The sequence below is a fragment of the Neovison vison genome, chromosome 10, assembly GCF_020171115.1.
Source record: "Neovison vison isolate M4711 chromosome 10, ASM_NN_V1, whole genome shotgun sequence".
Taxonomy (NCBI): Eukaryota; Metazoa; Chordata; class Mammalia; order Carnivora; family Mustelidae; genus Neogale; species Neogale vison.
This window is the reverse complement of record NC_058100.1, coordinates 54,890,151-54,914,143: the sequence shown is the minus strand read 5'-3', so window position 1 is coordinate 54,914,143 and position 23,993 is coordinate 54,890,151. Positions and strand designations below refer to the sequence as shown.

Genomic DNA, 23,993 nt, shown 5'->3' with positions numbered 1-23,993 from the left:
TTATATTTATTCCTATTTTCCTATGACAGTTATTGCTCTTTTGTGTTCTAAGAAATCTTCATCTACCTCAGTTTGCTAATATAGTCTCCTTTGGCTTATTTTTTAAGCTTTACAGTTTTACATGTTACATTTAGGTTTATTTTCATCACAGATTAATTTTTGTAGATAGTGTGATGCACCATTAATAGAGATTAGAGCTTAATGTTTATTGTTTTTCTCTGTGCCAAGTCAGATTTCTGGGTTTTGTTTGTTTTGCCTTTTTTTTTTTTAAAAAAAAAACAAGAAAGTTTTGTGACTGTAAGACACTCTACTTTGATATGTTATGTTTTTGGGAATGCCAAGTACTTCAACATTTCTTTAATATAGACATAATAAATTTTGAGCCTATATAAAGAAAAAATGGATTATTGCCTTATGATAATGGAAATAACTAGAACATTTTAATATGTTTGAAAGAATAGATAAGGTACTAACTGTCCAATTTCTATAGGAAAGAGACTTAGTTTGAGGACGGTTTTTCATTGTATGTGTTCTGCAACTACATGAATACGTTTTTAGTTTTCCAGCTTAAATTATTTTTTTCTGCAACTTGCAAAGTGATTTGATTACCATGTTATATCTGTTTTATTGGTGGCCTAAAGTCTGTCAGGCTTTCCATTTGAAACCCCTGTTTTCAGGAGTTTATGAGCAGACATTTGAAAAAAAAAAAAAAAATTAACCAGCCAAAAACTTGGCATTCATGATCTTGGTTCACTATAAGGTACTTGCTTTAACAAAATTTTGAATAGTCAGCTCTTTTTTTTAAAGTTGTAAGCAGCACAAAGAAGAGTAAAGGAATTTCTTTGTCTAAACAGATAGGGAATATATTTCCAGACAACTTATTCCAACTAGATTTACAAAGCAAACTTTCCCCTTCTAGAAATCATCTAAATATGTATGTTCCTGTGTTCCAGTTCCCACAAGATACTGCCTCAAGACTTTGATTTTCCTTTGCTGTAGTTCATAGCAAATATCCTCTGTCCCTGGTCTCTTTTCTGTCCATTTATGCTTTTAGAATTCTCCCTAGTATATGTTATTTTTAAAATGGCTTTAAATTTTGGCATTCTTTAGCTTAGTTTTCCTCCTCCTTGCAGTGTCTACTTGAACAAAATAGTATATGACTTTACCTATTGGTTGAAAAACAGTATTAATTTTGAGAGAAGTTGTGGTATAAATAGCAGTGATTTTCTTGAAATTAAATTCTGAAATACAGACTTTAGAAACTATTCTGAAGAATTGTCACTTCTAGGGCAGACTTTTAGGCAAGTTTTCTTTCTTCCCTCAATTGTGGATGTCAGCTTGAGTACTTTCACAATCTGTTTTTAACCCACTGTCATTTGCATGATGAACACTTAACTGCTATTGGCCCATAGAGGTGTTTGTGGGTTTTTCGTTGCTTTTATTTCACTTCTTTTCTTTAAAATCATTTCCTGAAAACTTAGTACAGAGATGAAACCTACAGCAGGAAGCGAGATGATCTTCTGGAAATCTTTACTTTTGCTGCACTCTGAAGATTATTTGCTTCAGGCAAGAAATTTTTGGGTGCTGCTGAAATTTCAGAGATCTGGGAAAATGGGGTAATAACATGACACCAGCTCTTAAGCAGCAACATCTGCTGTGGTTCAAAGCCACACAAAGAAAGCTGCTTAAGCAGTTGAATATTTTGGACTGCACGGACAAGTGTGGTTCGACTGCAAAGACTGCAGAGTAGAGGAAACTTAATGTTTTAGAGAAGTTGTTAAAAAATGGAGTCGTGGAAGATGAGCATCTTTAAGAGACAGACATCACCTTGTCCTCCAAGCTATCGAAGATCTTTGTCAGAACCTGCTGATGCAAATTCAGAGATAGGAGCAAGCTTAAAGAGCTATCCTTGGCCTGGTCCAGTGAAAAGCAAGAGGAAGAAAAATGAACATGCTGCTTCCAGTCTAGAAAAGCCACTGGGTGCTTATCGGTGGCAAACACATCCCAGCTATAGGTGGAAAGGGGGCAAAAGGGAGAGGTTGGAGACTAATAAAAAAGGCTTGGATGAACCTCAACAAAAGGTCCTGCCAAAGATGGTTGGCAATAAGGCTTCTTCCTCTGCTAACGAGGTCCTTGGAACATCAACAGAGAAGCTGAACCTGGTCAACACCCGGTCACTTCGGGTTCCGTTCACCAGATCTATTTCAGAGCCAGAACCCCGCTGCAGTATCAGATTTGTTAGACCGTGGCCGACTTCAGGGAGATCAGAGGAATCTGAGCAACAGGGATATTTCATCCGTGGCATTTTCTCTACTCTTTCCAATGGCTTCTCCAGGATGCTGAGTCTAAAAGGAGAATCAACCAGTGAGCCAGTAAGAGAAGGTATATTGTGATAAGGGGAGAAAGAAGGGATGGCTCAATTTTAATTAGTATTGAAATTTTAATTGTGCTTTATAATAAGATAAACCATTCTGCTTGTTCATTATAAAACAAATTTATTTAATTTGAATTTTTAACAAGTGATAAACCTGACTTCAGAAATCCTTTTTCAATGAATAATAGTAAATAATAGTAATGAATAGATTTGGTTAAATTAAGGATTTTTTTTTTCATATGTTAGACTCTTGAATTCTACTTTGGAGCCTGTATAAAAGGGTTTTGTTTTGTTTTGTTTTGCTTTGTTTTTTAACCCTTATTTATCTCCATTGATATACTTTTGTAAGTTAAGTGAGATTTGGAGGAGAAATAATCAAATACTTTCCTCATGAGAAATTTGAGAATTAAACAGAATTTCTATTACTGTCTTTTCATAAAAACTAACAAATATTATAAGAGAGAACTATTTAGAGCAGAATTGTATTGATAGCTTTTAACTGGTTGGAATTTGATTTGCTTCTGTCATAAAAATACACAATTTGAATATGGAAGCGAGAGATGCAAATCTTGAATTTGTTCAGATGACAACATAGAAGCTTGTATTTGATTCATTTCAGCAAAAGAATCATCACTTTTTAAAAAAACATCATTTAGGACTTCTTTAAATTAAAAAATATTTTATATTGATTTTAGCATTGTTAAATCCAAAAAAATAACTCTTAAAGTTTTATGTGATTGCCTTGGAAATGATTGACCTTATCTGCTGAACTATTTCGTTTCTGCTTTATGACCCATGTTTGTTTGTTTGTTTGTTGTTTTTGGAAACCTCAGCACTGAAACTCTGATAATATCTGCATCCAGCTCTTGCTATTAGAATACTTTAGCATATCTTTACTGTAAGGTTGACCACATCATGAAAGTTAAACTCTTTAGAAAATTATGGAAGTTGTTGAAGGATTTTGTTGTTGGAGTACGGCTTAGTTTCTTTTAAAATGAAGATGAAGAATGCTAAATGGTGACATATCAGTAAAAATTAAAGAGTTATCCAAATTCAGTATTCCTCCTGAGCCTTGTCCTCCCTAGATTTTCTTTTGCTTAGTGAGTTTTAAAGATACTATTAAGTTTATCTTTTTTCTTCTTACCCTTCGTTTATAAGTAATTACCAAGAGTAAAATCTTACTGATGGGCCTGTATTAACATTCTGTTGAGTTTTTGGAAGACTAGGGTGTTGGATTTCCATGGATGCTAGTATGTGTGCTTCCCTGGCAGGTGATGACAGGATGATATCAAGGAGTATCAAAGGAAATTAAAAGTTTGAAATAAATTCTTAGGATCGGTGCCTCGCAACAGTTAATGTGTATGCATTTGATAAAAGAAAGCTATAGGATTTTGGAGGTTTGGGGTTTTTTTTTTTTTTGGTTGGTTTTTTTGTTTGTTTGGTTTTTTGGTGTTCATAAAGATTTTGGGCTTTTGTAGTTAATTTTCAGTTTCTAGTAAATTTGCCAAGCTATTGACTGCCTAGTATGTGTGATGTGCTCAAAGATTATGTCCCTACTTTTTATACATTTATGGTTTACTTAAGGAGATACAAAATATTCTGCATTTATTACATTCTTAATATATTTCCTAATATTCTTTATCACTTATAATCATAGAATAATTATACATGTGGAAGCATAAAATTTTAAGGTGCTATTAGAAGGGATTTCAAGTCAGTAACTAAATAACAGTACAAAGTATTCTTTCCAGTCAGATCAACAATTTTAATTAAACAAATACTATGATATCCCCTAAGTGCTTCACTAATGAAGATTCAAGCTCTTAAGACTGAAATGTGCTATTTAATACAAAGACTGGAGCTTGTTCTTGTCCGGAGATCTCCTTTTCTCTGTGGGCAGTAGGTCGTACTCAGCAGAGAGTCCATGTCCATGCTTTTCTAACCTTCTGCAGGTGTGAATCTTCCTGCATTTCTCATTCCCCACAAGAGAAGGATACAATTGGCCCAGGAGACCTGAATTCTACTTCCATTTATGCCAATTATCATCTGCGAAGTTTCACCTCTGAATCTCTCTTTTCACTTTGCGGAATAGTAATGCCTTTCTCACAAATGATAGACAAAATTTGAAAATGTTATGTACATTATAGTTTACATAACATCTATTCACAGATGCCATGTGAATATAAAGTGTTCTCATTAGAGTTGCTATTATAGTATTATAGCAAGGTATGGAATATTAAACCATAGATGTCTTAAAGACTGTGTTAAGAAAATCAACATATTTCTTAATTTGAAACCTACGAGTGTTTGTTACTTTTTTTCCTCAATATGAACTGCGGATGCAAGAGGCATTAGGTAATGTCGTATGTATTTAAAGTGTGTAAAACAGTGTTGGACACATAGCATTTGTTCAATGTATATATATTAGATCTTGTTTCTGTTAGGAAAATGAACTTACACTGATAGAGTTAAAAAAAAAAAAAGGCGGGAGGAAGAAATAGAATACCTGATGGGTGTTATAGGTAAAAAATGTATGTAAATTACAATGTTCTAGTCTTAAATTCTGTGTACCCAACCTTGTTCTGAGCAATGTGTATGTTCTGAGCATAAACTGATTTCTTATTCCATAGCTGACCATAATTACCCTCATTCTTAAAGCAGTGAAATATATCATACTCAGGGTCTCTAACCAATTTAAGAGGGAGAAGCTCAAAGGCTTCACTACTATTCCACATTCAACCTTCCAGTTGTGTAATATATATTAATTTATCTGATGTAGGTCAGAGAATATGTAGGTCAAATGATAAAGTATAAAAAATAATAACTTGCGGGACGCCTGGGTGACTCAGTTGGTTGGACGACTGCCTTCGGCTCAGGTCATGATTCCGGAGTCCCGGGATCGAGTCCCACATCAGGCTCCCAGCTCCATAGGGAGTCTGCTTCGCTCTCTGACCTTCTCCTCGCTCATGCTCTCTCTCACTGCCTCTCTCTCAAATAAATAAATAAAATCTTGAAAAAAAAAATAACGTGCACTTTTTATAGTTGAAAGTAATTCCAACTGCTTTGGGCCAGTGTCTAAACACTAAGTCAACATGTTTTCAATAGTGGAAGTAAATTGAAACACCAGTAAGAGAGGAGTAACCATAAACCCATCGTAGCATATCAGATCAACAAAATATCATAGGGCCTACTAGTTGCCACTTACTAGCTGTGTGAAATGGTAGAAAATATTATGTAACTATAAACATGCATGGAATGTTTAAGTTACTGGGAGGTAATTTCATTCCTAAATTGTTTTTCTTCCTCTTTCAGTAGGTAGAGATAGGAATGAAAGCTTAAAAAAAGAAAGTAGGAAAGGAAATTAAATATACCCCATGTAGTTCTCTATTTCTGATTATAGTTTATGTCTGGTTAAACTGACATTATTTGTAATGTCCTAGTAGTGAGAATATTGTCTTCCCAGTTTTATGTTTTTAAAGACCCCTAACTTGGGAATTAGAAGACTATTTTTCTTTCTAGATAACTTTGTTTTAATATGCTCATTCAATTTTTTAACAGATTTTTCATTAAAAATCTTATTGGAAGGGACTTTATACATTAATTCAACAACTGTAACATTGAGTCCTAAGACAGTGTTCTTAAGTGCTGGGAATATAGCACATTATTTTATTAAGTAACTAGCAGCTTCCTCATTTATTCTAGGAAATCAACCAAATTAGAAAAAACAAAAGTACTATAAGATGTGCATTCATAAATAGTGCTGAGGATTAATTAGTATAAGAACTTACATAGTACCTCAGATCTCTATAATTGGACCTGCTCTTTACTCTTCATTATAAATTAAAAGAGATGTCTGCAAAATACAGAGAAATATGTTCCTTTCTGCCATTTCTCATAAGAATCACTGTATTTCAGGGATGTCTGGGTGGCTCAGTCTGTTAAGCATCTGCCTTTGGCTCAGGTCACAATCCCAGAGTCCTGGGATCAAGTCTTGCAGTGGGTACCTTGCTCAATGGGTAGGCTACTTCTCCTTCTGCCTGCCTCTCCCCCTGCTTGTGCGTGTTCTGTCTCTGATAAATAAATAAAATCTTAAAAAAAAAAAAGAATCACTGCATTTCAGTGATTTAGTATAACACCTACCTAGCTAGGATATTAGCTATTAATATTTGCTGTTAATTAGCTATTTGTATTGCAGTATTAATATTTGCATTTTGTATATTAATATGTACCAAATTATTCTTTTCTTTCTATATGTCAAATGTTTCTTAAACATATGACTTCAGCATATGTTTAAGATGTTCTGAGAATCTCTGTTTAAAAATTGTTCCTGGAATTTCTCTTTTTTAAAAAATTATTTTTATTAACATATAATGTATTATTTGCCCCAGGGGTACAGGTCTGTGAATCATCAGGATTACACATTCCACAGCACTCACCATAGCACATACCCTCTCCAGTGTCCATAACCCAATGGAATTTCTCTTATTTCACAGATTTTTCCATTTCTGTAAGCAATAACATTTCCCCCCCATAAAATCAAATAAACTTTTCTCCAATTATAAAAATAAAAATCATCGTATTAATTTTTTCAGAGAAAAATATAAGGAAGACCATTAAAACCATTCACAATCTTTAGTAACTAATGATTTTAATTTTAATTAAGTAATTAAAATTTCTAATTTTATTTTCGGGTACCAAGCAGGTTTATGATTATAATATACTGCTTAGTCCTTATTTTGGAGTTAGATCTGAGGTTAAATTCTGACTCTTAACTCTTTTCAGCTGTGAGGTAGACATAACTTACCTAATTCTATTTTTTTTAATAAAAAAAAATAGAGCTGTCCCTAAGAAATGTTTCAATCTTAATTATACATTTATGAATCATTTTTCTCTGTCTGTCTGTCTGTCTCTCTCTTTCTTTCTTTCTTTCAAGATGTATTTGTTTATTTGAGGGAGAGAGAGCACAAGAGAGCAGGTAGGGAGGGAGAGAGAAAAATCTCAAGCAGATTCCCCATTGAGCATGGAGCCCGAAGTGGGGCTTGATCTCATGGTGCAGAGATAATGACTAAAGCTGAAATCAGGTCAGATTGGACTGACCCACCAGATGGCCCAGTCATTTCTTTCTTCCTTCCTTCTTCTTCTTCTTCTTCTTCTTTTTTTTTTTTTTTTAAGATTTTATTTATCTGCACCCAATGTGGAATTCAATCTAACAACCACAAGATCAGGAGTTGCATACTCTATCAACTGAGCCAGCCAAACACCCCTATAAATAATTTCTTAAGATAACCAGTTTTGTCTAAGTGATATTCATTAAATGTGTTCTCAGTTCTGAGAGTACTTTATTTTAGCTTTTTTTTTTTTTTTAAATATTTTATTTATTTATTTGAGAGAGAGAGACAGTGAGAGAGAGCATGAGCGAGGAGAAGGTCAGAGAGCGAAGCAGACTCCCCATGGAGCTGGGAGCCTGATGTGGGACTCGATCCCGGGACTCCAGGATCACGCCCTGAGCCGAAGGCAGTCGTCCAACCAACTGAGCCACCCAGGCGTCCCTATTTTAGCTTTTTATTTACTAACTGGTTAGTTAGTAGAAGAACTATTGCAATTTTTTTTTACAACATGTAGAGTTCCCACCCAAGAGCTGTATGTGTGTATGTACACTTCCATTTGTTTATGACTTCTTTAACTTTTCCATCAGGATTTTGAAAATTTTTTTTTATTTTTTAAATTTATTTAACAGACAGAGATCACAAGTAGGCGGAGAGGCAGGCAGAGAGAGAGGGGGAAGCAGGCTCCCTGCTGAGCAGAGAGCCCGTTGCGGGGCTTGATCCCAGGACCTTGGGACCATGACCCGAACCGAAGGCAGAGGCTTAACCCACTGAGCCACCCAGGCGCCCCTAAAAATGTTTTTAATAAAAGAATAAATAAACCATCATGTATTTTGTACTTGTGATTGAGCTCTGTTTTTAATGCATACTTTATAGTTAATTTTAAAGATGATAATATAGTATGTTGATTTTTATGCTGAGCTCTAGTTTATTACTGATTATTTATCTGATATTCCTTATTTTAGAAGCAGAATATTTTAGGGGAAAGAAGAACAGTCTTTGGAGACATGAAAACCTGTTTCCAAACTCTTTGTATGTCATCAATTATAGTACTACAATAAATATCAATAAAAAATATTGGCTCAGGTCATGATCTCACTTTTCTTATCAAAAAAATATTGCCATTACTGTAGTACTACAAATAAGTAGGCAAATCAATGAGTTAGTTCATTTAAAAATCAGACCCATAAAAACTATGGGTGGGAATGAAGAACGATAATTAAAACAATTAAAAATATTTTTAGATTCTGGCTTTGCCACTCATTCATAATATGACCTTGGGCAAATTACTTTGTCTCTCAGAGCCTCCATTTCCTCATTTGGAAGAGGAAGTAATACATACTTTGTAGTTTATTGTGGGGATTAAATGGAATGGGCTATGTAAAGTCTATAGCCCAGTGCTTGTCAGGTAGTATAGTTCAATGGAAGTTAATGCCCAGTGATGTACTGGAGCCAGCTTGCGGAAGTCAGTCTATTAATGGGTATCTGTTCTCAATTACCATGTAGTGACATTGCATTGATACCTTCAAATTAACCATGGTAGGGCTATTAATACCTCAGAAATGTTGCAAATCAAAAGGTGGTGATGGTTGTGAGTGGTAGTGTTTCAGAAGCGGTAGCTGTTAAATTTTTAGCAACATACCACTGGTAACACCTATTATTATTTAAATCTTTAGAGTTAATAACCAGTATTACAGGAAATAGGATTTTGACTCTAGATTTAAATATTACTTCTCACATTAAGAAATTTTGTATTTGATATTTTAGAGTATCGTTCAAAGTTGAATACTGAGTTGTATTAAATTGGCATATATTGAGATGTTTTTTAAAAATCATTCTTTTTCCTATTATTTTACTATCATTGAAATGTCTGAGATAACCTATGTATGGTGGACGATTATTTTAAGGTGTTTTTTACTGAGGTGTGCTAGCACTTTTTGTTAGGATCATTTTTTGTTTAGTTTTGTTTTGGTAAATCACCTGTAACTCAGATTACACAGTAGTATTTTTTGGATCCTATTATCAAGTGATTTTGAGGTCAAAACTGTGTATTGCTTTTTTAGCCCTTTGAATAAAATGTAATCCTCTTCTAAATTTTAGAATATAAATAACGCTTTAGAAATTATCTCTAGTGGGGGCACCTGGATAGTTCAGTCAGTTGAACCTCTGGCTCTTGATCTCAGCTCAGGTCTTGATCATAGGGTAGTAAGTTCAGACCCCATGTTAGGCTCTGCACTAGGCTTAGAGCCTACTAGGAAAAAAAAAAAGAAATTATCTCTAGTGAATTCATTTATGGTGTTTTTATTAATTTAACAATTTTACTTCAAAATGACTTAAGTTTTTGCAGTCACTATTATTGATAACTTTTTCTACTTGTTTCATTTTAAAATTATTTTCACCTGGATTTTTAGTTTATTAATATGTACTAAGTAAAATTACCTTCCAGTGTTAACAAAATGAGTAATTATTTTTGCTTCATACTTAAGTAAATCCAGTAAATCCAACTAACATAAAAATTCAGCTAATTATTAGGCATAATTGATTAAAAAAAAAAAAACCTTACTTTTACTTCCTTCGTTGAATTTGTACCAAAGGTTCCAATGAAGATGTTCTTTTTTTTTTTTTTTTTTTAAAGATTTTATTTATTTATTTGGTAGAGATCACAAGTAGGCAGAGAGGCAGCCAGAGAAAGAGGAGGGGAAGCAGGCTCCCTGCTGAGCAGAGAGCCTGATGTGGGGCTCAATTCTAGGATCTCAGGATCATGACCTGAGCCAAAGGGAGAGGCTTTAACCCACTGAACTACCCAGGCGCCCCCCCCCAATGAAGATATTCTTAAAAGTAAAATTTTCTTTTTCTTTTTTTCTCATTCTTAAATGATCAGATTTCACTCTTCCCATGTGGTTTTTCAATTTCTGAGCAATCTGACAAATAAAATGGAAAAAATATGTGCTTTATGTGTGAAGACTTTCCTTAACAAGTAACTGGCCAATGTGACTTTTTTTTTTTTTTTTTTGCTAAAATAAAGTTATTTAAGTTACATTCACCAAGTCATAATAAATGTATAAGAGAAATAAATGTATAAGAGAGAGTCCAGTATCCTAAGTAATAAAATTTCTTAGATTACTTATTTATCTGAAATATCCTAGTCCATTTCCTAAAAAAGATTATTTAGCTGTTATCCCATGTTCTGGCTGCCAGTCTCTCTTTTCAAAATGCTGAATTTCTGGAAATTTGAGTTGTTGAGCCTTTCATTACCAAACCCTGAGATAATCAGAAGATATTCTTTGCTGAGATACTAGGTGCATACTCTCTATGTATAAGATACATAGGTTAAGTGTGGTCTAATGGTGACATCAGCAATAGAGTAGTTTTTCTAGACTATTCCTAATAATCTTGAGTGCTGAGCCACCTATAACCTAAGAGAGAATTTATTTCTTCATAGGCAAGTAATCTGGTGGTTCACATGATGCCATAAATTTGTACCTGTCTCTCAGTGTTAGAATTTGCTATTAATCTCAGTTTCCAAAATCAGAGAAATTCTAATGTTAGGGCCTAGGCTAAAAACTAGTAGAATTTTTGATTAACCATTCTAAAACTTGCCTCGTCATCCAAGAAATATTTTTTGATGTATGTTGCAACTGGGTCATCTTTTTACTCTTTAGGCCTTTAAAAATGAATAGTTCCTTGTTTTTCTAGTAGTCTTAAGAAGCAAAAAACAAAACAGTAATAACAAAACAGAAAGGATTCAGTTTTGGTTTTAAATATTATCATTAATAATTTATTTCACTGGCTGAAACCAAACAGTAGTTATCTCTGGTATTTACCTTAGAGCAAAAATTTCTTAATGTAACTGGATCTGGATCTTTAGTGTTGACGCCCCCCCCTTTTCCCCCTTCATCACCAGCAACTAAGGGTGATACAGAATGAATGTAGCCCATCATCCATGTTCTCCTCATTTACAACATGGCGAGGAGGCAGATATGTAAAAGATAACGCAATCTCTGACAACATGTCATTTGAAATAGGTTTGGATTAATAAAAATCTCCCAAGTTAAGGAAAGAAATTAGGGGTATTCTTCACCGGGAACAATGTGAGTGTCAGGAGTACATCTAGGGAATGGTGAGAAGTTCACAAAGTGAACATAAAGAGTGGGCATGTGAGTAAATGGAACTACAAAGGAAAGTGAGTTAGTGTTGGAAGAGTTCTATGCTGAATGTCAAGCCAAGGCTTTTGGATTTCAAAGGTAACAGATTTTTAAAGTAGGAGCTAAGTCTCATTATTTTGTAGAACAACTTCATGTTAGCATGGATGATGGACTGATGATGATACAATTAAATTGTGTCAGAGTTTAAGACATAATAGAAGCCTAAATTAAGTCTCAATAAACGATGGTAGAAATTCCAGTAAAATGGCATTTCTGAGGTAGACGGATAGAATTTCTACAATAATGCAGTAGGCAAATAGGGATCAATAATAACAAAGTTTATAGATTTAGAACATGGTGACATTTTTAACTGAATTTGAGAATAAAGAAATAGAGCATGTTCAAAGGGGGAGGCAGTGGACACATGTTTAGTAATTTCTATATGCTTGGTCTTTCAACCTGAGTATCTGATTTATCTGATTTATTTGATTTATTATATGCATTTATCTGATTTATTCCTCTGAATAATCTTGTGACATAGTTGGAAGAATTCTCCTTTTAAAAGTAAGGAATTAGAGAATCAAAAAGGTTCCATTACATCTCTAAGACTGCCCAGCTAGTTAAGTGGTGGGTCCCAGGTTTCTTCTGACTTCAGGCCCCTGTTTTTACCTCTCCATTTTTGTGGCCTTCTGAGCATATGATGTCTGAGACATTTTCAGAAACCTGGGAGCATCTGCCAATTGAGCACTAAGAAATAATGGGGCAGCAGCTCAGCAGCAGAGATCAGTTTCCATATGAAGGTTTACATTTGGGAATCATGAGCATATGGATGGTAAAGCCACAGGAGTGGATGAAATCACTCAGGCAGGGGGTGTGGGATTAGTGAGTGTCAAGGCTTAGCACCCTGACCTTGGCACATCTGGCCATCTTATTTGAGGCTAACCAGAGTCTATCAGCAGAGGCACTCAACTTTTATGATTATAGATCAGGAGTTTACCCATTGTGGCAGCAGGCTTACTATTTTTCCTTTTATACACTCACCTTATTTATTTTTATTTAATAGCTTTATTGAGATATAATTTATATACCATACAATTTATTCAAAGTATACAACTCAACTTTCAAGTTGTGGTAACATATACATACCATAAAATTTACCATTTCAATCTTTTCAAGTGTAGAGTTTCAGTAGAATTAAGTACATTCACATTTCTGTACAACCATCACTACCATTCATCTCTGAGTCTTTCATCTTCCCTAACTGAAATTCTGTTCCCATTAACAGTAACACCCCTTTCTTCTCTCTCCCCAGCCCCTGGTAACCAGTGTACTTTCTGTCTCTAAGAATTTTACTACTCTCGGTATCTCGTTTATGTGGAATCATGGTGTTTTCACTTTCATACAATTTAATTGTGTTTAGTATATTCAAAGAGTTGTGTAACCACACTGCAATAAATTTTATAACATGAAAAAGAAACTGTATTTATTAGCAGTCACTTTCCAATTGCCCAGTGCCCTGCCCTGACCATAGGTAACCACTAATGTACTTTCTGTCTCTATAGATGTGCCTGTAGATTTCATATAATGGAATCCTATAATATGTGGGCTTTTGTGTGTGGCCTCTTATTAGTATAATGTTTTCAGGGTTCACCCAATTTTATAGCATCTGTCAGTACTGCATTTCCTTTTTTTTTTTTTTAAATAATATTTTACTTATTTATTTGACAGAGAGAGACACAGTGAGAGAGGGAACACAAGCAGGAGTAGGAGAGGGAGAAACAGGCTTCCCATCATTGAGCAGGGAGCCCCATGTGGGGCTCGATCCCAGGACCCTGGGACCATGACCTGAGCTGAAGGCAGACACTTAATGACTGAGCCACCCAGGCGCCCCTGTACTGCATTTCCTTTTATGGCCAAATAATATTCTATTTTATGGATATAGCACATTTTGTTTACATACTCTCATCAGTTGGTAGACATGGGCTCATTTTACTTTTTTGGCTGTTATGAATTATACTGCTATGAACATTCATAAACAAGTTTTTACATGGACCTATGTTTCATTTCTCTTGGGTATTTACCCTTGTATTTTGTAAAGGATCTATCCTGCATCCAAAATAAGGATGTGGTGTTTTGAGACTTTTAATTATATTCAGTTTTTCATTTGTTTTCTAAATATGTTTCAGTCTTGCTATTTGATTTGTGTTTCGTATCTGTGTGTTCATTTATTAAATGTGTAAAATAGAAGATTTTAGTCTTCATTGGAATACTTTGAGTAATTAACAATTTCCCACACCTGTGTTTTTAGTTCATTATGGTATAGTGTTTCCCACTGGTAGCTTGATTAATGAACATGGAGGTTTGTCTTCATTGCCAAGATGATTGTCATATTTTTATCTGCCTGAGGCAGTTTTTAGTCAATTTCTCACGCTCAGGGCTGGTATATCTTTGTGAGGAAGCAAAGAGAAGAGTAAGATGAGTAATGACTCTGAATCTATGATTATGAAACCTTATCCATATGAGTATACAGGTTCTTAGTGACTGAGCTTGAGTCAGTAAACCACAGGCATTTTTTCCTGCGATTCTCATGTGGATTTTCTCATTGAGATATCTTTAGTTTGTCTCTTGGTTTCCAATATATAGATTTGAAGGTGATTATTTACTCTCTTGCTTTTACAAAACAAATCCTGTGTTCGGTCCATTTTTTAAAGATACTGCCACTAAAATGTCAAAATAGTTTGAGGCTTTAAGGGATACCAAAACAATTTTAACTAAGCACGGTATATAACCATAACCTTGGCCAAAATAAAGGGTATTTTGAATGCTATGTGTGTGGTTTGTTGTTCTGAAGAAAAGTGGTATCTGGTGGTTAGAACATATGAGTTGCTGTCAGCATTTGTGGGTTTATTCCCAGATCTGAGCTTTTTTTTTTTTTAAAGGAGGCGTAGCCCATGTCTAGTATACGTTTAATACAGTGTTTTATCTACTATAGATGTACAGTACATACTAGTGATGATTTTATACCACTGGCAGAATAATATACAGCAAATTGCTGACAATAAATTAAAATAATAATCACCAGTCGTGGTTATTTAGTGATTTCATTCTTCAAACTTTCTTTGAGAAAGGCATGATTAACATTCCCAAGTAGTAGTGATGGTATTTTAAGTAACTTATAATGAATATTTTTTATTCAAAGTATTTAGACAGTATTTAGTATTCAAAGTATTTAGAAAGTATTTGCTCTCTATCTAAGGGACTACTGAAAACTTTTACCTTATGGAACTCTTCCATTTCACAGTAGAACTGGCCAGAAGCTTAAGAGTAAGGAACATTTTTAAGATTGTGTGATGAGTCTAATGTGTGAAGACTAGGCATTAGTATTCTAGTATTAATGTTTTATTCACCTCCATCCTCTTGATAGCATCCTAAACCAGGAGTTTTAAACAATAAGCCTTCTTGTAATACTACTGGTCCTTGAGTTGGATGGAGGTGTTCTGCCTTGATAATAAGGTAATAAAGGTCCCTTTCTCGTTTATTAAAAGCAGAGCGATGGCATTTTAAAAAGTTATTTTCAATTTAAAAATTTAAAAATATTTCTTAACGTTTTGGTAACTGGCTATGTCTATAATAAAATATAAAGTATTTAAATGAATCCTGATTTATAGATTTGATTATTTTATATTTAAAAGTAACTTGTTGAGTTGCTTTTTAGCCTATGAATTAACTTTAGGGCATAGCTTTTTTTTTTTCCTTCTTCTTCTTCCTAGTTTTTATTCAAATTCTAGTTAACATACGGTGCATACAGTGTAAGACTAGTTTCACGTGTTGCATTTAGTGATTCCTTACTTACATACACATTTAGTGCTCCTCCCAACATGTAGGACATGGCTTTTCAAAGAGTGTTTTATGAATACCTGTTGTCCACAGTGAACAGGGGTTGGTTGCTAGTAGAAATCATGATTGTTTGCTGGGTTATTAATCCTCTCTCGTCTTTATGCCACTTTATTGGATTGACAGTTATGCTTCAGATATTGCTATTAGTCTCTAACTTGAAATTGTATTCCTTTGAATAATGCTTTCCTGTTCCTGTCCTCTATTGAATTCTAAATGTATCATTTTGTTCAGCCAAAAGGAACTTAATATTTTTTTCTGAATCCTATGTCTTCTGAAGCCTAGTATTCATTACATTTTTTTTTTAAATAATGAGGAATGTTCATTGAAACCCTATTAATAGGACCATTTTTGTTATTTTTAGTCAGTTTTCTTTGTCAGCATTAGATTACTTTAAATATTAGATGCAAAAGGACCTTTTATCCAAGAGTAAATAGTATTGGAAAAATACCACTTAAAATAAATAATTTAAAGCAGTTGCCAGAATTTCATACTAAATAATGTATATGTGTGTATATGGCAGGGGGAGGAGGTAGTGGATGTTGGAGAATTTATCTTGAAAAAGTGTTAAGTAATTTTATGGAAATTTTTTATTTTAAACAAAGTTTGGGTTATAACTACAATTGCAACTATGCTCTCATTATTAAAATCAAGAACTAGAAGTGGAATTTTATTTGTAATGTTTTTTTCTGAACAAAAGTGTGTGATTGCAGTATGACATCCTTCTTCCCATTGTACTTTCTCTGTTTAATTATTTTATTACTATATATATGTGTGTGTGATTATGTGTATATATAACAAAATCTTTAGAAGAATCTGTTCTTTCTCTTTTTTACAATTTGTACCTTTTTCACTACTTGGAAAAGTAGGCCCCTGTGCTATGTTCTTTTGTGGCATTGTTTTAATTTAACAACACAGTTTAAAAATAAAAGTTTAAGAGAGAAAGCACCAGGTAGATTTCTGGGGGAAAGAATAATAGTTTATAAAAAATGAAATAGGATGAAGTTATGAATGTATCTCAATATTTAGAGTTTGATAATTATGCTTCCTTGTGGAGTTCTATATTTTTAGTATGTATATATCCTAAATGAATATTATTAACGTAAATTGTGTCAGCACTTGGGGTAAAATGAAGAGTGCTGAGGAACTATATTAAAGGATGAAATGCTCTCTATAGGTATCAAACGATCTCCAAGCGGTGTTATAAAATAACAAAAGAACTGCATAATTTGGGGGGTTCTTTGTAGTTTTTAGACCCTTTCACATGTGATAAAGTGTACATTGTGGAGAAAGGAATAAGTTTATTTTATGGGGAGAAACAATCTGTATGTGGGGATAAATGTATTTCCTGAAGGAAGCTCTTTCCCCTTTAAGGCAGCTTTAGATTTAGAAATGAGAAATGGGAGACCCTGTGAGTTTGATACCTTCTTCCAATCTACAATCTCTATTCTTCTATCTTTAACTTAACTAGAATAAGTTGAGCCTTGACCATGGGTAAGATTCAGTAATTTTACTGAATACCTTCCTTTCCTCTCTCAGAGATAGACCAAAGATTACAATGGGAAAGTGATCAAAAGGTGGCATCAAAGGTTAATCAAAGGGTGGCAAGCAACCTACCGATATCAGTGCAGTATCTTGGGTGAATTTACTTACTCTTCATTTGACTAACTGTTAAATGCAGATGATAATAATACAGATGGATTTTGCCTCCCTCCCTAAACACATGTGCATTTGCAGAGAAGTACATGGAGAGTCTGTAGTTGGACTGTTTAGTCTGTAAAGTTCTTTCCAAATGAAAATTCTGTGTTTTCTTGCTATGTGTTTACCCTGAACTTGCTCCTCAATTCGGTGGGTCACTCACTCAGGGAGCACTCTTCAGAGCACCATGATTGAGAACTGACTTATTTCAACAATAGGTCTGTTTCTTGATTTGTTCACAGTGGTTTTGAGTGGATTACTTTGTATAGTTTTCTTAGTGATTGCTCAAGAGCTGTTACAATATTCATATGTGACATCACACTTTATTGGTTTCAACATTTTACCACTTTGAGTGAAGTATGGAAATCTTTTCTTCCATCTAGGTCCTTTACCCTTCCCTGCTTTAAAATATCATTGTCTTGAGTATAAGATGGTATTGTAATTTTTGCTTTAATCAAAAAATATTTATAAGACTCTTGAGAAGGATAGACTATGTCCTCATATTTCTACTTTTTCCATGATGTTTTTCTTCTTTCATGATTCTCTAAAATTCTTCTTTTTGTCATTTTTTTTTCTGTTAGAAGAACTTCCCTTTGTCATTGTCTAAGGGTACATCTGTTAGTAAATAATGGTTTTAGCTCTCCTTTGTCTGAGAATATTTTTATTTCCCCTTCATTTCTGAAGGATAGTTTCACCAGGTACAGAATTTGCAGTTGACAGGTTTTTTTTTTTTCTTTCAGTACTTGAAAAATGTCTCACTTCTGTCAGGCCTTGGTGGTTTCAGATGAGAAATCCTTTGGAATGATTTCTTTGGGTCTGTCTGTCTATGTTTGCTCAGCTCCTTGATGGATAAGCTTATGTCTTTTGCTAACCCTTCTGGGAGGACTTCAGCCATGATTTTTTCAAATACCCTTTAATTCCTTTTCTGTTTCTTCTCTCCTGGGCCTCCAGTCATATGGATGTTTGATCTTTTAATATTGTCCTGCAGGTCTTTGTTCTTCTGAAATCTATTATTTTTTTCAGTCTATTTTATCTGTATAGTTCATATTTAGTAAATTCTGTTGATCTGCCCTCAAGTTTGCCAAATCTTTCTTCTGTCATCACCATTCTACTGTTCTGCTGTTCCAGTGAGCTTTTTATCAGTGTTATTTTATTTTCAGTTCTAAAATTTATTTATGGTTCTTTTTTGTAACTTCTGTTTCTTTGTTGTGATTTCTTAATTTGTTCCAAGAGAATTTCCAATTGACCGTGAAGCACTTTATGATGACTTCTTTGAATTCCTTCTCAATTTAAACATCTGATTCATCTCAGTTGATTGTCACATTCAAGTTGTAATATTCCTGTTTTCTGGTATAATATAGAATTTTTTTATTGAATCTTGAATATTTAGATATTATGTTAGGAAACTCTGGGTCCTATTAAATCTTTTATTTTATTAAAAAATTTAAAAAAAATTTAAAAAGTCTTTGATTTTGGCAGGCCGTCACCTATATAGGTTAGCATGCAGCTATAGGTTTCTGTTAAAGGGTGTGATCCATTGCAATACTGTTTGGTCTCCTTGGTTTATCTGGGCCTCCTCATAGACCCTGCTGGTGTTAGGTGAGGGACTGAAAAGAGCTTCCCCAGAATAAGCCACCTTTGCCTTTTCTCCCTCCCTAGGAGGGAGAAAATTGTCTCCAGCCCATGGGGACAGAGAGGCTTCCCAGGCTGGGGCTGCTGTGGCAGGATTCCACTGCCTATAGGAGACAGAGAACAGTTACCAGACTGGTCTTATGTTGTGGTGGGACATTCTCTCCAGTGCCCCACTTAGCTACCTACTGGGTCTCATTGGGGAGAGGAGTGTTTCTCTTGACTTCTCAGTTTGCTCTCCTTATCAGTATGTCCTCCCCAGTGCTGGTAGGCTTACCTAATGTGTCAAAAGGAATGAGCCTTTGTAGGCTACTTTCTGTTGCTAAGTTTGGGGCAAGGCCTGGGTCCCCTTCTCTTGAAGAAGGGTTATGAGATGCCCTGCCATTGTGTTTGTCCAGTCCTAGGGCCCTCAGCATGTCAGACTTATTTCCATTTTCAGAATTTTTTTTTTTTAAGATTTTTATATTTTATTTGGCAGAGAGAGAGCAAGCACACAAGCAGGGGGAGGAGCAGAGGGAGATACAGGCTCCCTGCTGAGCAAGGAGCCTGATGTGGCCCTTGAAGCCAGGACCCTGGGATCATGACCTGACTTGAGACAAAGGCAGATGCTTAACTGACTAAGCCTCCGAAGTGCCCCTCTATTTTCAGAGTTCTATGGCTACCTTTTGAAATTTCAAAGTTTATAGTGATAATTATTACACCATGTTGTCTGACCCAAAACTCTTTCTTAATCGTTTCCCGTATTTTCTTCAGAAAGACTATGTTGCCATCATCCATATAAATTTTCTGCAGTTGTTAAATGATATAGCTCTTCTATATTCTTACTTACCATAGCTTTTACATGGGATCTGAGCTCTTTCCCAACATAGATCTCACTAGCTTTTTGAAATTCTGTCTCCTTTGGAAGACTAACAATTCAGTTGTTCAGTTATTTTGCACTCTTCAGTATTCAGCAATGATCAACAATGGGTTCAAATGGGGATTGATTTTTTTTTTAAGATTTTATTTATTTATTTGACAGACAGAGATCACAAGTAGGCAGAGAGGCAGGTAGAGAGAGAGAGAGAGGAGGTAGTAGGCTCCCCGCTGAGCAGAGAGCCTGATGTGGGGCTTGATCCCAGAACCCTGGGATCATGACCTGAGCTGAAGGCTGAGGCTTTAACCCACTGAGCCACCCAGGCTCCCCGGGATTGATTTTTATAAGGGGTCAGTTAACTAGTGAACATTTTGTGTTTGATAACTTTAATTTCTGTATGAAAATTTATAACTTTGAGAACTACAGTGAATATTTATATAAGTAAAAACCTTCCTAGATACCTATGTCTTTATGGTTTTTAAGTTGTTATATTATTTTAGAATTAAAAAAAAACTTGGACATCCTCTAATCAAACTAAAGTCAGTAAAATAAAGACAAGATAAAACACATGCTTAATATTAAGCTGACTTTATAATTTATAATCTAAACAGAGAGACATATGATATTTGAAAAGGGCACCACTAACAATTACTTAGGGACAACATGTGTAATCTGAGACAAGTGATCATCTACCTAGACCAAATTGCAAATAAGTACAAAATCTAGTTTGATGAGACTGCGAATATTTTGACTGCTGGGGGTAGTTCAGATGTAACATGATTGTGGATTATAGAGTCAAACCTCTTTGGTTCAAATCCTGAGTTTACTATTTTTTTTTAATTTTTAATTTTTTAATAAACATTTAATATATTTTTATCCCCAGGGTACAGGTCTGTGAATCGCCAGGTTTACACAGTTCACAGCACTCACCAAAGCACATACCCTCCCCAATGTTCATAACCCCACCCCCCTTCTCCCAACCCCTCTCCCCCCAGCAACCCTCAGTTTATTTTGTGAGATTAGAGACACTTAATGGTTTGTCTCCCTCCCAATCACATCTTGTTTCATTTATTCTTCTCCTACCCTGAGTTTACTATTTATTAACAGTGTGACTGTGATCAGTTTACTGAAATCCTCTGAGCCTTCGTCTCTCAATGTGTGATATGGGAGTAGTGATAATACCACAGGGCTGTTGTATGGCTGAAAGGAGATTATGCATGCAAAGTCCTTCATACAGTCAGTGGCTAGCACTCAGTAAACACCCTGTTCTTGGTGTGTTACTGTTGTTATTTTGTAAAATTCTAGGATCAGAAAAGACAAGGGTTAAAAGTGAGGTCTGGTAGTTTTAATGGGAGATTAAGAGTAAGTATGGGGTTCTATTTCTGTCTCCTGATTCTCTTGGACTGTCTGGGAAACGGCTTAACCTTTTTGTGTTTTGCCATCTAAAGCTAGAAGAGTCTTGCCATCTGCTCACTTCATGGAAGATGGTAAAGAAAATTTTTGAAAATGCTTTGAGATCTGTAGGAGAAAGGTGCTACATAAATTGATAGCTTTATCTGCATTGACATTAACTTGCTCATTAAATATGTGTAGTTTTTAATCAGCTTAACTAGTAATCCAAAGCTACTGTATATGTATAATGTGGGAGTATTTATACTTCTGTTAAAACATTTCCTTTTTGTGTTTTCTTCATTTAAAAACTGTAGATCCTTGTTGTCGCATTATATGAGAAATCTATATAAAAATCAGTATATAAGTTCTAGATATTAACTGAATAATTTCTTATTTTTCTACTTAGCTTTAATTAAGATATAGTTTTGATTTCTTTTAAACAGAAAAGGATGAAAGTGGTGACAAGGAATGGTTAAATAATTATAATGATAATAAAATATGCACTAAAAAGTACATTAAAAGAACATTTATCTTCTGCCACAGAATTGTATTTTAATGAATTCATTTAAATTAATTATTGATCAGGTGGCTGCTGTGTGCATTAAAAAAGGTTAGTTCTTTTCCTCAGGTGCTTATAGTCTAGTAGGTAAATAAAAATGTAACTATTTTTTCATTACCATTAATGGTATAGCTAATCTTTTCAATGTTGGTTGAAAATAGAGGGAGTGTATGAGATAAAATCTTATGGAAGGCTTTGACTATTTTAAATTAGCTAGATTTAGCTAAAAATTTTTATAAAGTTCAAAGTCAAATGGTTAGATCAGAAAACATATACATAAAGTTTCAAATTTGACAAATGGGTTTCTCACTGGGGTTCAGAATCAATGCTTATTTTTAAAAGATTTTACTTATTTATTTAGAAAGACAGAGAGCAAGAATGCACAAGTGGGGGAGAAGGGCAGAGGGAGAGAGAGAGAGAATTTCAAGCTGACTCCAGAACCCAACATGGGGCTCTGTCTCACGACCCTGAGATCATGAGCCAAAATCGAAAGTCGGATGTTAACCAACTGAGCCACCCAAGTGCCCCAGAATCGATGCTAATTTATATATATATATATATTTTAATAAAGGAAATAATTATTCAAGAGAATAAATACTTGAAAACTTGTGTAATCTAAAAAACTATCTTAGGTGGGTTTTTCTTTAGATAATTTCCCCATAATTCACTTTGAGATTGTGATTTAGTTTGAATAATTTTTATTACAAAAGTAATTCTGGGGGCACCTGGGTGGCTCAGTGGGTTAAAGCCTCTGCCTTCAGCTCAGGTCATGATCCCGGGATCCTGGAATCGAGCCCCACATTGGGCTCTCTACTCAGCAGGGAGCCTGCTTCCTCCTCTCTCTCTGCCTGCCTCTCTGCCTACTTGTGATCTCTGTTAAATAAATAAATAAAATCTTAAAAAAAAAATTCTGGGGGTGCCTGGGTGGCTCTGTGGGTTAAGCCTCTGCCTTTGGCTCAGGGTCATGATCCCAAGGTCCTGGAATCGAGCCTCCGCACTGGGCTCTCTGCTCAGCAGGGAGCCTGCTTCCCCCACCTCCTCTGCGTGCTTGTGATCTCTCTCTCTCTGTGTCCAATAAATAAATAAAATCTTTAAGGAAAAAAAGTAATTCTGAGGAATTGACAGAAATTTAAGATTTGAAAATAAAATTAACTGGAAAAAAATTAACTTATGAAATGTATTTTAAATGTAAAATTGGAATAATAAAAATCCAGGTATAGGTCATGAGTATTCAAATAATTTACTTACTCTGAGATTTTTCTATTGACTTATACATGAAAGAGAATGTTAGAATAGGAATAACTTATCCCAGTGATAGGGCAATATGAACAATGACATTTAAATAAAATGTAAATGCTATATTTTAATGTTTATAGTTGCATGAGGATTAGAAAAATAAAGATAATTTTATTTTCTTTTTAAGTGTACTTTTTGGGATATTTTGGGATTGGCAGTTAGTCCCTTTATATCTTTCTGCTTCAGTTACATATCTCTGAAATGCTACCAAAGAAGATGAATGAATAGTCTATTAGTTATTAAGATTAGAATACAGACTTTGGCCCAGAAAACTCAAGAAGGAATTTACAGATAGAAATTAAAGGCAAAAAGTTTATTGTAAAATTTCGAAAAGGATCAGATGCCATCACAGTCTACCATCCATTTTATTAATCTGTAATCTGAGGGTTCTTCTTTAATACCTCATTTTCCATTTCTGTCACCTAATCTAATTCATCAAGTCTTTTTTTTTTTTGCTTGTTTGTTTCTTTAAATATTTATTTATTATGACATTTTTAAAAATTTTTCTACCACCATGCTGGTTCCAATTGACTATCTTAGCCTCTGTACTAATTTCCTAGGGCTAATGTAACAAATTACCACAAACCAAGTGACTTTTTTTTTTTTTAAGATTTTATTTATTTATTTGACATAGAAAGAGAGAGAGATCACAAGTTGGCAGAGAGGCAGGCAGAGAGAGAGGTGGGGGAAGCAGGCTCCCTGCTGAGCAGAGAGCCCAATGCGGGACTCCATCCCAGGACCATGACCTGAGCCGAAGGCAGAGGCTGAACCCACTGAGCCACCTAGGCACCCTCCCAAGGGACTTAAACAACAGAAATTTATTTATTTTCTCACACACAGTTCAGGAGGCCAGAATTCTGAAATCTGGGCGTGAGGACTGTTGGTTCCTTTTGAAAGCTTTAAGGGTGAATCTCTTCTATGACTTTATCCTAGCTTCAGGTGTTCATTGGCATAATTCATGATTAGCTTTTAGCTTCATCACTACAATCTCTTTCTCCATCATCAAATGGACGCCTTCTTTGTGTGTCTTTTCTGTGTCTTCAGA

The 23,993-nt window shown here is 34.7% G+C and overlaps 1 protein-coding gene across 5 annotated transcripts in view; it reads left to right on the top strand.

Annotated features, from left to right (window-relative positions):
• Positions 1-23,993, top strand: part of RASAL2 (RAS protein activator like 2) — a 357,312-nt gene that overhangs the window by 116,516 nt on the left and 216,803 nt on the right. Inside the window, exon 1 of one of the 5 annotated variants that reach the window (XM_044267345.1) lies at positions 1,654-2,382. The exons of the other annotated variants lie outside the window; for them this stretch is intronic. Within the exon in view, the coding sequence (XP_044123280.1) occupies positions 1,785-2,382 (598 nt within the window). The 5' untranslated portion in view covers positions 1,654-1,784. Of the gene's footprint in view, positions 1-1,653; positions 2,383-23,993 lie in introns of those variants that run through there. 5 annotated transcript variants of the gene reach the window in all.